The 17,630-nt window shown below is 38.2% G+C and overlaps 1 protein-coding gene across 1 annotated transcript in view; it reads right to left on the reverse strand.

Moving 5' to 3' along the window:
* Positions 1-2,217: 2,217 nt before the first annotated feature.
* LOC140238538 (lisH domain-containing protein ARMC9-like) overlaps positions 2,218-17,630 on the reverse strand; it is a 35,435-nt gene continuing 20,022 nt past the window's right edge. Inside the window, exons 18-30 of the mRNA XM_072318442.1 lie at positions 16,861-16,910; positions 16,094-16,204; positions 14,074-14,135; positions 13,325-13,364; positions 12,531-12,586; positions 12,168-12,210; positions 10,169-10,241; positions 8,947-8,966; positions 6,684-6,724; positions 6,105-6,262; positions 4,570-4,671; positions 3,307-3,495; positions 2,218-2,300 (exon numbers count right to left, since the gene is read on the reverse strand). Coding sequence (XP_072174543.1) covers positions 2,218-2,300; positions 3,307-3,495; positions 4,570-4,671; positions 6,105-6,262; positions 6,684-6,724; positions 8,947-8,966; positions 10,169-10,241; positions 12,168-12,210; positions 12,531-12,586; positions 13,325-13,364; positions 14,074-14,135; positions 16,094-16,204; positions 16,861-16,910 — 1,028 coding nt within the window. The remainder of the gene's footprint in view (positions 2,301-3,306; positions 3,496-4,569; positions 4,672-6,104; positions 6,263-6,683; positions 6,725-8,946; positions 8,967-10,168; positions 10,242-12,167; positions 12,211-12,530; positions 12,587-13,324; positions 13,365-14,073; positions 14,136-16,093; positions 16,205-16,860; positions 16,911-17,630) is intronic.

The following is a 17,630-nucleotide window of genomic DNA, read 5'->3' on the forward strand; positions in this document are numbered from 1 at the left end:
GGAAGGAGCGTCCACCTAGTTTTCAAGTGAGTGTGGAATGGTATGCATGAGTGGTAGAACATTTTAACGTTTGATAGACGAAAAATTAAATACAGTGTATTGGTCCGAGTCTCTGATGTAATTCTTACATGGGTAATATTGGTCATGTCTTGTACATCATCTCTGGTGCAGATAATGCAAGCCTGACTTTTCTTTTTTTTGTATTGTATTTTTTTAAATCTATCAGGTGAGCACATCCTATCATTACCTTTAACACCCACACCTGGGATAGTGTGAAATCTTGGCTAAATGCCAGTCTTACTCAGGAGCAAGCTTATAACACCAATGACAGCTAAGAATGAGGAAATGAGGAAACAGCTTGTGATAAACCAGAAGCCCAGACTTGGTTTGAGATGCAAATAGTGGTAACTTTGAATGCCTGATTTAGTGTGAAACAATTAGCAGTCTCTAAAAATGTACATATATCTACAAGTCCTGATGCATGGGGTTGGGGGGGGGGGGGGCAAGTGACATAAAAATGCAGGACAAATATAGGAACATGGGTGGTTTGACCATAAGGATAATACAATTCTTGGCTATTGGGGAAAACCAGACAATGAGCACTCTTAATAACGGTGTATGCAATCTTCTTGTGTCAATTAAAGAGGTTGAAGCTGGTAGCTATTGCCTCATCCCATTACAAACCAAAGAGAGAGAGAAAAAAAAGAAAGAAAGAAAGAAGAAAGTGTCATAGGCAACTTGTATCAGAGTGGTATCTAACAAATTATACTAATTCCTATACTTTGGAGAGATGGGAGTATTCCTTTGACCTTATCTAACAGTCATTGGATACTTAATGCATCAGGTGTTCTTGGAACATGATGATATCTTCCTAAAGTAATCCTGCAAACATTACTTATAATTTATGACATGACAGAGTGATGAATGTCTAAAATAAACTGTTGCAATTACACAACAATTCTCTTTGGTTGTACCTCTCTCAAACAAACAAACAAACAACAAACTACATACAAATGAAGCAAAAGGCAATCAAACAAATGACAAAACACTTAAATTATACACAAAAACCACTTTACTGTCAGTGCAAAACTGATGTATTTCCAGACTATTACCAACTTTCTTTAGATTTGTGCTTTGTGCATTGAACTGTAATTCAAAATGAACTATTACTGGTGTGGTTGCTGCTATATGGGAGGGTGACAACATAGTTGAAATGAAGGCTACATTCTGCTACCAGTGACGGCACACTACACTAATAATATGTTCTGATATGCTTATACACAAGTAGCAAGTTGGATTCAGCATGTGTGGGCCTATATCATTGTGTAAGGCTACAGTGTAAAGCTACATACAGTGTCAGACTATATTGTCACTCTTTGGTGTAAGTCTATAGTGCTACTGTAGCTTATAGTAAATTCATACAGGGTGTAATCAAGCCTAGTGTTAGTCTACAGTGTTAGCCTACAGTGTCAGCCTATTGTGTAAGTCTATAGTGTCTGCTTATAAAGGAGGTCTACGGTGTAATCAAGCCTCTAGTGTCAGCCTTTGGTGTCGGCCAATTGTGTAAGTATTATGGTGTAAGTCTTATGTGAAAGAAAACAGTGCATGCCTAAAGTGTCAGTATAAACTAATGGTGTCTGCCAGGATGAAACACTTGCAAGGGAGTGTAGTGACTTCTCTTTAGATGGCAGTTTAATTCCAGAGTGACATGGGTCATTAGACATTGCAAAACAGTCAAATATCACAAAGTATTGGAAAGGACTTATAAAGATCTGTTGCGAGCAGTGGGGGGGGGGGATTAAAGCTTGAATTACATAGCACAGAAATCAAGAAACACAAAAATTAAGGGTCTGACACTGGTGTAACAGTGTGACATTCAGCAAAGGTCTAACACTATCTGGACAGGTGCTGTTGACGCTGTAAAAGTATAGAGATACACCTAATCAGTGACTTGAGTGCGATGTGAGATGAGGCTTCACTATAAATGAATATAAACAAAGCTGTGTTACACACAGTAATGGATTTCTATGCCATCTATAAGTGCAGTTTTCAGATGAATCTAATCATGAAGTTGTCACTGCATTTTGCCAGGTGCAGTGCACAACGAGTGTGGTACAAGAGGTTTCCACTATCGTGCACTCAAGGAACTACAACGAATATGAAAACAACAAAAAGTGGGACAAATATTTGCCCTTGAAAGGTGCGAGATTCAACTGATCACTGCATCAAGATCTTACTGTCCGCTGGCTGAACGCCATATTTATCAACCGTATCTCCCGGAGTAACAACTGATCTTAAACCTGAGATAAAGAGAATACCACCAAAAAAATAAAAATTGAACGTGTGGCAAAACGGAGAAAAGACAAACACATTATCTATCAACCTACCTTTCATCAAACAGTGTTGATTTCTAGCCATTCCTTCCACACATTTTCTCCCCCTTCTCCTAAAGTTCTTTCCAATTTGTAAGATTTTTTTTTAGGTAAGGAGTGTCTTTAAATTTTTATTCAGTCTTTGTACAAGTATAAGTGATAGGACATAAAATGGAGGTCCCGTGTATGAGAGAGTCACAGCTCATGCACGTAAAAGATCCCGCTTCATTCATTCATCGCAAAGAGCAGGGTGTCTAACCCGGTGAAGTGGTCCCACCCCACATCCAACTGGACCCCATGGAAGACCAGCTTAGTGTAGCTGAATATGGGCTATCCAGCCATCTTCACAGATGGAAAATGAACAACAACAACAACAAGTAATCATCCGTAAATACATTGTACAAAGGTACAATGTAAGCAACTATAAGGAAATGTAAAGCCTTGTACAAATGTACTAGAATTAAATTACACACATGAGAACACATGAGAAAAACATGTGAGCTGGGCATCTCTTTATATTCCACAACAGGGAAGCATGATGATTACAATATTATGATTCAAGTATACAAGTACATAGTCAAAAACAACAATGAAAAGCAAAAATGAGTGACAGGAGAGAAGAAAAAGTGGTTAGGTACTTCTTGATAACAGTAAATCACAGATGTACATCACGTGCCTCAAGGCTGGTCTTGGTATGATTTTAACACTAAGATTTCCTGCATTTTCTCTGGTATCCACGAAGAAATGTACATCCTAGAACATAATTTGTGAAACTTAAGACATTGTAGATGTAGAAATGTACATCCTAGAACATAATTTGTGAAATTTAAGACATTGTAGATGTGATTCATAACACAAAGCAAAGCAGGATAAAACATGTGGTGGTTAGTCACAGTTGGGGGGAAAAAAAAACCCACACACGGCAAAGTCATACTTTTCACCGACGCTAATCTTGACCCTGGCTCCGATGGGCTGGAGGGTTGGTGACTGACAGGGAGGGTCACTGAACTGACTCTCGACTCCACAGGCTCTGAACCGACCCTTGACCGGACAGGCTCTAACTGTGGGGTCGGCGGGTCCTCGGTCAGTGGAATGGTCACTGAACTTACGGGAGAGGGGAAGACTGGGCGGGGGGGGGGGGGGTAGGTCCAGGATGCCACGGAGACAAAAAGAGTTGACAAGAATGACAAATATAAATAGATAAAACAGGATGTAATAGAGAAATTCAATACAAATCACTGAAAGTGGAAGTACATATGAAGTTCAATGTAATCTAACTGCAGGAGCATAATGAAACTGAGGAGTATACACGTAAGTATGAAAATGAAGGCACACTTAGGAGATAAGTTTACATCTTTTGATATAACTTATGATCAGACAAGTATAGTATTGAGTTGAAACGGATATGATACTCTCTTGATTAAAACCCAAAAAACAAAAACAAAACAATGACTAAACAGGATTAATGTGATTGGAAAGCTGAAAAAGGGATTAATCACTGAGGCATGGAAAAATATAATCATAGTTTTTGAGTAAACTGCACACAGCTCACATCTGGGATGGCAAGCAAATGAACTTTGCTCAAACCAACATTAACCGACACTTCCCAAACTGGGTGAGTTACAAAACTGGATAGTTCTGCACAATGATACAACATTTGTGTACTTACACTGAGCATTATGTGCATAAATTTCTACACACAATTGTGGCAGTATCACATAAAATATTCTGATGAATGTAGTTTAGTAAAGCTGTGGCAGCAAAGAAGTCATCGGGGTAATCTTTGCTTCACACTGGCAAGTAAAAAAGCAGAACTTCCATTCTAGCTTTATCACGAGCACTTTGATGTAAATACAAATGTACAACACTATAAGGGAAGGCAAAATTTGATATCATTTGATGACAAGCTTGTTATTGTACATGTAGCTATTAGCTACATGTACAATAACAAGCATTAAGAAAGCATTAACATTTTGATTATCCTGTTATGCCACACTGATTGCTCAATATGTTTTAACACACTGCGCTCTTTTGTAACGGTTGGCAGCAAAAGCTGGCCATGGAACGCGCCCATTTCGAAATTAGAGCACATTTGGGGGTTAAGCCTTGGAGAGACACAGCTTTCCCAGCCGACTTTCCTGTTAATGTGCAAGCCACACTGATACATATTGTGTTTGTTAGTGGGACACTCTCTTACTGTTTGACCCCCCACGGGGGTTTGAGAGGCGGGATATGGGCCCCTCTCCCAACTCCACATTCTCCACCGGTGGCAGGTCCTGAGGTATGGGCTTCCTCTTTTCTGTTTTGTGGGGGGATAGGAGGGTTGGACGATTTGGGAAGGACATTTTTTCAAACACAATGTGACTCCCTGCAATTGGTATGCAGTGAGGTAAAATTACTGGCAAATTGTTGGCAGATACTGTATACGCTATAATTTTCGCGTACATAAATTTTCGCGAATTGCCGCTGTCACACATTTTCACGAGTGGTTAAATTCGCGATTGGGGGACCAGAGAAAATATGAAGTGGCAAAGAAAGTGTGAATTTTCAACTTACTAGCAAATAAGAATGATACTAGTTATACACTGCATGAAAAAAAAAAAACTAAACTCTGCGAACTAGTACGTTAGAATTCAACATTTTTGAAGTGGTTAAGTCCATCGCGCTAGATTTCTGATGAGTGGTACGAGGGGTATGAGTATATTCAGCGGCAACCAGCTGGAGCATACGAAGCCCCGGCCCCTAAAGTTGACATGTAGCGGCATGCAAACGCAGGAGCTAGTACTAGTGCATGTAATCAAGGGTGACACGCCGCGTGTTTGTAACGTTGTGGCGCAATGGATTGGCTCTCTACAGTATTCGTAAGTAGACGTGAATGTGCTATATGTACGTAAACAAGCTTAGCCAGTATGGTCTGTTCGGTAAGCCGTGACATGGTATTACTAGTACTGAAATGTTCGTATCATCAAGGCAAGGAATTCATTTTGGAAGGTAATATTTTCGCGTGTTGTTAATTTTGCGAAAAGCTCCCGACTTGCGAAATTTGCGAAAATAAAACCCCCGCGAAATATATAGCGTATACAGTACCTCTTTGCATTCTTTCACAACTGGAAATGTTGGAAAATATCAAGACAGTCAGCATAACCTCTGGGACAAATCTAAAAACGGATAATGCACACGTTCCTCATGCGCACACACACACTCAGACACAAACACACACATAAACATAAAAAAGCACCATCTTTTATCATAGCCTGCACACCTGATAACATGGGAAAACACCAAACATTGATATTACAGAGACTCATTGATTTCCATTCCATTCAGAACCTTGTACATTGTAGGCTGCCATGGGAATCTGGAATGCCAGGTATGGGACATCTTTAATACAGATTCTCAAAGAACAGAAGTATCACCATGCCAATGCATCTTTATACTTGTGTTCATAACAATGTCCTTGCAGCAGAACTGATAATTGTCAAAGCTCTTCATCTGTGTACTGGTGATAATGACACTACAGGTGTAATGACAATGAATAGTTTAAGATACAATGTAGCTCTATCACGACAATGATAATGACAACTGTAGAGAAGATACTGGTGCTGTTACACTGACACTAATCAAACTAGCATTTGCAGAACACTGTAATTCGTATATACATGTAGTCCTCTATCTGTTTGTATACACGTGTTGACACCATCATGAAATTGACATCGGGTGCTGTACACTTACTTAGTCTGTTGCCTCCAGTCCCAGGCCGGCTGGGAGGGGGAGAGTCTGAAGATTTGATGGGAGGGGGCGGGGTCATCCCACGGCTGGCTGGCCTCTTTCCTTCTGGTGTCCGTGGGATCTTTGGCCTACTCTCAAATGCCTGCATGTATTCTGGTGGTCTGAGAGATGGGAACAAGATACCATTACAATTTAAAATTTCTTCTCTGTGTTTTAGGACTCAGAGACATTGTTTAATGCTGCTTGTTTTATTCACTTATGTTTCTATCATCAGCACTATAAAAAAATAAAAAAAAATGCATCACTGACAACAAACTACTTGGTGATTTAGAACGTAGCTGTTATTTTCCTGATACCTCCTATTATGAGCAGAAGTATTCTACGACCACAACAACTAGAATCACTTTGATTTATAGCTGCAATTGAAGTGAGGCACTACTATCTGTAGTACAGCTGTAATTACACTTATGCTGTCAATTTTGCCTCATTTATCTACATACATCGTATGTCTGCTGTATTTTTTGTTTCTGCATAACACTGTTCATATTGCTACTAACTGATCATTGAGGCAATCACACCTACCTGGCCCCTGGTCCATTGCTGCCTGGTTTGGGTGTTGAATCCTGATGATAATTTGACACCAAGAAAGCAAACAATTAAAATTCAAAATGATGTTAACAAAATGACACATTTATGGAAATGACAACCCTTAGCCTGCTTGGATAGCTGATTGGTGCACATGCCAGAGTGTTTCTTTGTTGACTGACATAAATGTCTGGAAAGTAATTGTAAATGAATAGAGAGTACCTAATTCCCCTACCCCTATTATGTGTACCCATGACCTCCTGTTGGACTATTTGTAGGGCACATTCATTTGCTACACCTCCACGGGATTGTCAACTCCACAACCATGTCATGTTTGGATGGATTATTGAATGCAGATGGCGGAACATAGCAAGTTCAGTCAAGTGCTGTGGCACATAAAGGGTGAAGTAATTCATGCAGTGCTAACAATTTTGCATACTTACTCCAGCAAGAAAATGAAGGCAATAAAAACAAGTATATATTCTGTTTCTCTAATCTTCTTTCTTTCCTTTCTTACTAACATAGGAATCAGCAAGCACTATCCATTTGATATTTTACAACATTGCAACATCTGGTTCAACAAGGCATGACACTTGCATCTAATTTGTCTCTGCTCTGCAACATTTATGGTTAAAGAGCAACATAAGACTTCAAGCAATAAATGACTGACTAACGTTGCAGCAAAAAAACTAGAAATGTCGCTTTGGCGACTGGTATGCCTCCGCCATAATGCATGATTTTCCCAATAGGTCTAGATAGTTTACATGTGGACAATGTGTGATTACATTTTCACAAAATTGGCAAAATATTGAAATGACAAGTTTGTCACAAATGTGTTGAATGTTCACCTTCCTTGACGTAGGTTTAATTGGATGAATAGGAGAGCATGTATCTAGGGATTTAAGGACTTTAACTTGACTTTGACCCATTCATACATTTAGGCATTGAGTAATTTTCAAGGTACAGGTGTGGAGAAAAAGTGCAATTTCTGAATTGAATAGTAAACTGTTACCATTTTCATCTGGCCCTTGACCCTAAAATTCATAAGATAATCACTTTCAGGTAGAACATGCATAATATGTACTAAGTTTCAAGATAACTTGAGCCACTTCGAGATATGGAGGAAAAAGTTAGTTCAGCACTTTCACTTGATCGTTGACCTTTTGACCTTTGAGGCAAAAAAAAGAAGAAAAAAAAAAAACTTTCCTGAGAATTTCTATTAGGTTACACATGCATACACCAAGTGTAAAAAAATAACCCTGCTGGCATTGCATAAATATGAGGGTAATAGTAACATTTTGAAGTCTTGCACTTGACCTTTGACCCCTGACCTTTGACCCCATGAACCCTACATTCTCTAGATAATCACTTCCAGTCAGTACATGTAAATACTATGTTCCATGAAGATACCTTGAACAATTTTCCAAGGTATGGAGAAAAAAAAGAAGTTTTAATATTTTTACTTGACCTTTTGACCTTTGACCTCTGACCTCATGACCCAAACTTTCACCAGAGAATCTTAATTGGGTAATACATGTATACACTAAGTTTCAAGAAAATCTCTTCAGGCATTCAATAGATATGGTGGAAATAGTGAAATTTCATGTATTTGACCCTGACCTTTTGACCTTTGACCTTTGACCTCATGACCCAAACTTTCACCAGAGAATCTTAATTGGGTAAAACATGTATACACTAAGTTTCAAGAAAATATCTTCAGGCATTCAATAGATATGGTGGAAATAGTGAAATTTTATGTATTTGACCTTGACCTTTTGACCTTTGACCTTGAGCATGTGCACCCAAAAGTTGATAGGCACAACTTCACCCCCTAATACACATACATGCCAAGTTTCATTAGGATACCTCAACAGGTTTCGATAGTTACCTTGTCCACAAAATTCATTACGGACGGACGGAAGGACGGACGGACGGACGGACGGACGGACGGACGGAAGGACGGACGGACGGACGGACGGACAACCCGAAAACATAATGCCTCCGGCACCACTTCGTGGCGGAGGCATAAAAAGAAAAAATGTTTGATACACTTTCACATAAAGAAACATTCTGAATGACATTTCAAAGAAGGAACTACAACTCCCGAGGGTTGGTTTTTGTTTTGTTTGTTTGTTTTGTTTTGTTTTGTTTTGTCTTGTTTTGTTTGTTTGTTTGTTTGTTTGTTTGTTGTTTGTTTGTTTGTGTTTTTTTTTGGGGGGGGGGGTCCCCCACCTATCAAAGTTACAAAATTCAGACTGACCTTGTGTTGTTGAAGATCACCTGCACCAAGGTATGGGTTGGGGAAGAAAGAACACAACAATGTGACAATGAATTAGTTAGTTTCCCTACAACTGAGATGCAAACAGAAGCAATAGAAGTTCACATCTTTTGGCATTTTAAAAACTACAAAATAGAGATTTACACCAAGTTGATACCCGTCTCTGAACATACTGTAAGGAGAAATAAGCAAAAGGCAATGAGTTCTCTGTCATTTAGCAGCTACAATGCTTCGGCAGGTGCATGAATTACTGTAATCCACAAATGTGACCCGCTACAACAAAATGGTCCTAAAGTCGCGCACGGTCGAAGCCGTGAAAATCGAGTTTGAAGTAAGAGCATCAAAATTGGTCAAAACTTACGATTTTCTGAATTTGACATATTATTAGAGTCTGACATGTCTTCTATCATCTGTCGAAATTTTGAAGTAAAATGATGAAAGGAAAGACCAAAAAATAACGTTTTTCTGGGCCATGTTTTTTTGGCGTTTCAACGAAGCAGAAACTGGTTCGAACATTTGGATTGAGCGCCACACATAGGCTCCGCCCCTAACAACGACCAGAGTGATCTCATTGGTCAGTTTGCTGCTTGCCGTTAACCGAAGCGTGAAGCTCGCACACTGCCCAGTCGACTGGTGCGTGCGGGCGGGTTGCGCTATGCCTAGCCGCTTCTCCTGACATCCTGGTCACTGATTGGTTGGTGAGGAGACCGCCGACGCTGTGTTTGAATGAGCATTTCGGGGGTTGCTAGGGCTTAACTTCTATTGTCCGGAGGTGAATAGTGACTTGCGTGTCTCTTGATTGTGATTGCGTCGCAAGGAGAACTTTTAGGGCGCTTTTCTCGAAACAGTGATTTCCCAGACGTCTTGACATGCTCTCTTTTAGACATCGATATCTCCGCAGCTGATTATTTTTATAAGACGTGTTATATATCAATTTAAAGCAGAAAGACTAGGGAATTGTGTCATGCAATTTTTAAATAATCGACCTCGCCCGACTTTAGGATCATTTTGTTGTAGCGGGTCACAAATCTTTCCTCCTAAATTCTTGAGGTACACATGGATTCAATCATTCTTACTCTTTTGGTTGTTGTTGTTGTTGTTGTTTTTTCTTCAAATCTTCACCTTTCTATTGAGCTCAAGATGTAAAATCAAATCAAAACAAATGTTACCCACATATTTCAAACCATGATTTGAATCTACTGACCTGCACCTTGAGCACCTGTTCCTTTACCAGCAGACCCTGCTCGACTACCACTGCTAGTTTGGGGTCTGGAAATCTGCAATGAAGATAGATAATCAAGATGAAACAGGTAATTAATGAACATTACTTTAAAAATGTTATCTTCATAACACAATTTCATAAAATTGTAGTACAAAACTAGAAATGTCGCTAAGGCGACTGGTATGCCTCCACCATAATGCATGATTCTCCTAATAGGTCTATAGTACACGTGGACAATGTGTGATTACATTTTCACAAAATTGGCAAAATATTAAAATGACAAGTTTGTCACAAATGTGTTGAATGTTCACCTTCCTTGACCTAGGTTTAATTGGATGAATAGGAGAGCATGTATTTGAATTTGCCCATTCATAAGTTTATGCATTGAGTAATTTTCAAGGTATGGAGAAAAAGTGCAATTTCTGTATTGAAAAGTACATTGTTACCATTTTCATCTGGCCTTTGACCCTAAAATTCATGGGATAATCACTGTCAGGCAGAACATACATAAATATGTAAAAAGTTTCAAGATAACTTGAGCCACTTTCGAGATATGGAGGAAAAAGTTAGTTCAGCCTTTTTCCTTGATCTTTGACCTTTGAGGCAAAACAAAAGAAAAAAAAGAAAGTTTCCAGAGAATCTCTATTAGGTTATACATGCATACACCAAGTGTAAAAAAAAAAATAATAATAATCCTGCTGGCATTGCATAAATATGAGGGAAATAGTAAAATGTTAAAGTGTTGCTCTTGACCTTTGACCCCTGACCTTTGACCCCTTGAACCCTATATTCTCTAGATAATCACTGCCAGTCAGTACATGTATGTTCCATGAAGATACCTCGAACAATTTCAAAATTACGGAGAAAAAAGTGAAGTTTTGATATTTTTACTTGACCTTTGTGACCTTTGACCCTTGACCTTATGACCCAAAACTTTCACAAGAGAATCTTAATTGGGTAATATATGTATACATTAAGTTTCAAGAAAATATCTTCAGGCATTGCATAGATATGGTGGAAATAGTGAAATTTTACGCATTTGACCTTGACCTTTTTACCTTTGACCTTGAGCATGTGCGCCCAAAAGTTCATAGGCACAACTTCACCCCCTAATACACATACACGCCAAGTTTCAGTAGGATACCTCAAAAGGTTTTTTAGTTATGCTGTCCACAAAATTCATTACAGACGGACGGAAGAACAGACGGAAGGACGGATGGACGGCCTGAAAACATAATGCCTCTGGCACCACTTCGTGGCGGAGGCATAAAAATGGATATGAAAACCTGTGAGATGTCAACAGAAATCATTAGGCAAATAAGCTATCATCACCACTTCATTTACACCTATAAAGGTTAGTTACCATACCTAGTAAATAGTCTCATCCATGACATCTTCAGATGTTTAACCCGTTGAGGATGGTTTGATTTTGCTACAACACGCATTTCCTATAGACACCAGCCCGAGTATATTCAGGACTCATCCTCAACGGGTTAAGAATACATTATGATTTCATTAAAGAAGAGAAAAAGAGACTGAGTAGTAAGAAGCTACTCCTCTGAACAGCAAAATTTTGGTTGCAACGCAACTCTCTTGTTCACAGTTTATCTACACAGACATGATCATAATTAAAGTGTCTTCATTTGCATTGCAGTGAGAAGAAAACTGAATTTTGCTTTTCCTTCTTTCTGTCGTTTTTTCAGTATTTTCAAGGTTTTATAGAAAACTTTTTTCCACAGAAAACAAACCTCCTGGTCATATGATATAAATAAGAGATAGGCATTTTCAGAAATGTTTCTATGATCATACACTATCATGTCAAAAGCTGTCTAATATATATTTTCATTGATTGCAGCAACAATGCCTGTGATATGACTCATATCACTTTATGACTTTGTAAATATCAAACTGCAAAGTTTCTTCTTCAAATTGATAATGATTTCAGCTTTGAAATGAATACTGAATGAGATCATGCCATTACCTGACCAACTGTAGTTCCAGGATGTTGTACATCCATACTGCCACTGAAAATGGAAAACAGAAATAGGGTTTACATCCATATTCATTAGCAATCTCTCTCAAATATATTAATTACAAACATATAATACTATAAGGTCTAATTCATATGTATTGTAAAGAATTCAAGGAATATCATCAAATTTTTCTATCCCAATGAGAATGGATGAATATTATGTCTATTCTATACAAAAGACATTGAAGTACCACTAAATACTGCTGATTGATCTCAGGACTGAAATTCAGAAGGAAAAGCAATGTGAAATATGTTTATCATTATTTTGCTTACACTCATATAATACATCATAGAATACTATTGTAACCTCACCTTTGTCTACTGGCTGGCTTCTGAAGCTGTCTGCTTCCAGCCCTAGAGGGCGCTTCCTACAGTCACATAAAATGCATAAAGAATATTTTAGAATAGATATGCCAGAAAGAGAGAAGAAAAAGCAAAAACAACAACAACAACAACAACAAAAACAATGTGAGCTGCATCATAAAAGTCAATGAGATAGTTATTATAAAAGAGCACTTTTGGCAGTATTCTTCAACATTGAGTATGCTGACTTACAGTAACAAGTGTTAGTGTTTTTTAATTTCATAAAGACACGGTCTATTGATCATCTGCTCGTTTTTTCTTGTACTACTCTCCTCTCATAGAAACATGGCACATAAAGAAGTTACAAAATAAGAAATGCATAATAAGATTTTACATAATAACAAACAAAACAGAAAATACAGTAAACCTCATATTCCTAAATTTTCCTTGCGCTGAATACTCTGAGCTCTATAACAATGACATCTACAGGTCTAAATCTATTCTTTATCTTATAAATCGCTCGAATATTCATTCATTCAAGTCACTTTCTCTGGTTGACTGTAGAAAATAAACAACAACGAAACAAAATAACACATTGATTCATGCATGAAACTTCATTCAAATATAATTCTACATCACTTCTTTTGAGTTTTGCATAGGTTGGATTGACACTATCTATTCATTCATTTTTATCTATATGATATCTTTTTTCAATTGTTAGAGTCTTGTTATTTCTGAATTTCACACAATTCAGTCATCTCAGTAAAATGCCAACAAAAGAAAGACAATGAAAAGTACTCTACCTGTCCATTGGATGCACTGGGATGCCTCTGACCCTCAATCCTGCAAAATAATAATAAAAAAAGAAGAAGTATGAATTAAATGGCAAAATTATTGGGAGATTTGGTTTTGGTTGGTTTGTTTGTTTGTTTGTTTGTTTTTTTAAGAGCATGTGTTTCAGAATTGTCAAAGGTTTAAAAACTCAATACTTCAGTATAAGTGATTTGAGTCAATGTCAGATTATACATTGACTGTACACAGCTACAATTTTACCTTGAGTAGATTTCAACTATGACAAGATACTGGACAGTTTTTAATGTGGTTTATCAGACATTGCAGTAGAAGAAACTGCACACTGGCATTGAACAGACACTATACACCTCATGGAGTAAGATTTCCCTTTTCTTCTCTACATACAAAATGTATATTGTACATCCCATCACTAGCCTGGCCCATTATCATCAAAATATAACAAATTCAAATATATGAACAATCTTGCATTGTTCAGTAGTGTCTCAGTTTGCATAATATTCACAAGAGAAATGAAATGTGTAACATAATGTATCACCATGACAACAGTGGGTACCTAGCTGTGCCTTTCAGCACAATACACAAGGGTTTGCAGCTGATAAGAGTTGGTGAAAGGCGAGTACACCATTGAAACACATATCACAGGAACTATCAGCTTTACTGTGAAGAGCGATCACAAAGACATGAAGGCGAAACACTGCACACTCAAAATAAACATGTGTGAGATATACATCCTCCCTACCCTTGTCTGCTGGCTGGCTTCTGGGACTGTCTGCTGCCCCCTCTGGTTGCTGATCGGCCATCCTGGGAAAAAGGAGGGGAGCAGATTATGGTAAATGGAATTCACTGAAACTACGACTATTCCAGACTAACACACAATAACAGGAGCAAAAAGGTGTGAAACAATGCACCACTTGCTTGGAGATTTGATCTTCTGGTTGGAATGGTGTAATTGCTAGTTTATGGTGCATGAGAGCAGCAAGATTGCCCCAATTATCATAAGGAGAGAGAAAGACAAAGGGTGCGGTTCAGCACTCAAAAGCAAACCAAAGCAAACCAAATCAAAGCAAACCATACCGTACTGTGCCAAACTTGGAGCGTTTGAGTGCTGTGTGGAGAAAGCGTACCTCATGTGTTATTTTTAGAGGAGGTCACGCATTTAGTAGCAACAATGTCATTCACCATTCGCCACGATTCTGCATCACGCAAAGATTTTGCCACGTCATTTCATGACTTTTTTCATTGAAGTCTCCCGCATATTTTGAGACCAAATATGCGACGTCCGGGTCCACCGTTGTGAAGTTACGTAATGTTTTGCATATGCATATCAACCCGAAAACAGTGCAAATTGTGTTTTTTGGTTAAATTGATATAAATTAGATTATTTCAACTTTTAACCATTGAAATTAATAAATTCTAGTGTAGATAAGCTTGAAAAAGTGCCTGCAACAAATTTCGGCCAAAACACAATAGAAAACAAAAGGTCAAAAAATAATAAAATACATAAGAAATTAACAAAACAATAAAAAACAAATGAAATTGATTTTGATTGTGCTATTTTTTTTTACAAGAAAATTGTTTGATGTGTCTTGAGGAACTCTGACAGAAAAATTCAGCAATCCTTCAGTATTTTTAATAGAGTTATAGGTGAAATACGATTTCATGCATAAATTTGCATAATTAATTTATTAAAAATAGAAAGCCAATATTTTTCTATTGTATGACCATGTAATCTTGTAGTTGACATCCGGCTCTATCTTTAGGCAAAATTTCAAAACGATCGCCGGCTGAGATCTGAAGGGGGGGGGGTCAAATTGAACTTGGTCTCAAATAGCCCAGTTAAAATAGGGTTAAACTACTTACAGATGTCCCGAGCAAAGAGAATGAACTCTTTGCATAATGACCTATGTTCATGTTACACGCATTCTTCACATGCAAACGTCTGGTACGCTTTTGTAACCCTTTTGGAGCACATCATGAAGTGGTCCACTTTTGGCTCGGATCAGTTCGCTACGGTACACTTTAGGAGCGTTCAAGCACTCCTCTGGCGCAGGTTCGGTACGGTTCGGTTTGCTTAGGAGAGTGCTTGAATGCACCCAAAGAGACAGAGAAAGAGAGAGACAGAGACAGACAGACCGAGAAACAGACAGTACCTAGCAGTACTTTTTCCTATGGCACTCACTGCAGAGTAAACTACAGTGTATATACAAATCTTGTGACTTGCTATGAAATACTTGGGGAAAATGGACTATAACTACAGCGTATTTTTATGAGAAAACAGAGACAATTTCTCTTTAACCCATTAACCCAGTTGAGGACGGTTTGATTTTGCTACAAAACGCATTTCCCATAGACGCTTCCCCGAGTATACTCGGGACTCGTACAACAGGTTAAGAACAAGACCCGAGTATACTCGGGCAGGGGTCTATGGGAATTGCCTGTAGTAGCAAAATCAAGCCGTCCTCAACGGGTTAATTCTTTCTGTAGAAATAGTTATGACGTGGTCTCTTCTGGCTTTCTCTTTCTTTCCATTAATTTGCTTGTTTGTTATTTGTTTGTCATAATGCAAAAAAAAAAAAAAAAAGGAAACCGACAGCCAAAGCCAAAAAGACATGTTTTGCTTTCATGCTCTATATTGGTCATCAATAATTAAACAAAGTAAGATGGGACACCAACCCCCACTCCTCTCTTACACACACAAAAATATATATATATTTTTTTCTGTTGTACAGGCATGGCTTCTAGTAGTCTATTTTACTCACCCACATATAATGGGCCATAAGGAGTTTCTCCCCAGCCAGCTCTCCCTGCCTTGCCTTCACCACCTCTGCCTTGTCCAGGTCTGCTTCCATGGCGTCTTGGTCCTGGTCCTCCTACGAAGGCCAAGCATTATACCACACAGGACCACATGAATAGACCAGGCAAAGGCCAGATGAAAGATTCAGGGAAAACCCAACATTTCATGCTAATTTGCAAGCTTCCTACTGTGCAGTGGGCCTCTCTAACAGATTAAATTGGGCATCGAGAATCAAGGGTTTCTGAGACGAACACTGTACTTGGGCTTTCTATAGCTCAGTCGGTAGAGCACCAGGTTAGCAATCCGGAGACCTCGGGTTCGAATCCTGTTGGAATCCCATTTTCTTAGCTCAATTTTCCATTAACAGATTAAATGTTCGTACCAGTACATGAAGAACCCATAATTTGGGAAATTCATGACTGACTATTCATCTACACACACACACATACATACATACACACACAAAAGAACAATCAAATGATTAACACTTGGTGTCAATAAATTGCATTATTGACTCCAAGTCAAATGACTAACACTTGGAGTCAATAAACTGCATCTTACACTTGGTTAAAGGGAGGATGGGTTGTCCAATCTACCCACTAACTTTATCAAAACTTGCTTTAAACTCGTACAAGCTTTGTAATGATGTTTAATGCATTCCTCAAACAAGTACTGTATATAGTGCTGTGGTGTATTAAATGAATCCATAAATACATGAAAAAACTTTCACACCTCATCCTCATCATCTTCATCATCCGAGTCCACATCATCCGCTGTCACATCTGTGAGTGTACAGGGTAAAAGGGTTTGAGGACTAAAAGTAAAACAAATTTCTTACCAGAACATCAGAGCATGTTCCAATCATGGCATGTTCTTGGCATCAGAGTTAATCATCATGAAAGCTTTACAGTGTACAGAGCACTCCCGTTATAACAAATATGGCTGTAATGAAATTGCTGTTACAACAAAGTAAAAATTCAGGTCAAAACAATATCCTCTCTACGTTTTTTAATAGTTTATTTGTTCAGTTACAACGAACTTTCACTATAAGGAAAGAAAATTGCCGGTCCTAAGGACTTCATTATAATGGAAGTCCACTGTAACATTAAAATTAAAGTTAATTCACAAAGGTAACACATAAAAAGTGCAAGAGAAAATGAGCTTGTTCCTGGCAGATACTATGTCAAGGGCACATTTCTCCTATGTCATTCAACTTTTAGTCATGACAGCATAGCTACAAGTACGATGTGAATAACGCTAATCCACTTTGTGTTGTCAGCCTGATGACATGTGTGCATTTATGAATTACGTTCAGTTCATCAAACAAAATAGCGACTAAGACAAATGACAACTGCCGGCTTAAAGAAAAATGAATTTGAATCATATAAGTCTGAAGACTGGATTAAACACTTTCAAGAGAGACACTGCATTTATACAGGGTGGCACCGAGTACCCTTAGAAATGAAAATAAATGACTGTGTATATATATCATTTTGGAATAA

Source organism: Diadema setosum, chromosome 15, assembly GCF_964275005.1.
Source record: "Diadema setosum chromosome 15, eeDiaSeto1, whole genome shotgun sequence".
Taxonomy (NCBI): domain Eukaryota; kingdom Metazoa; phylum Echinodermata; class Echinoidea; order Diadematoida; family Diadematidae; genus Diadema; species Diadema setosum.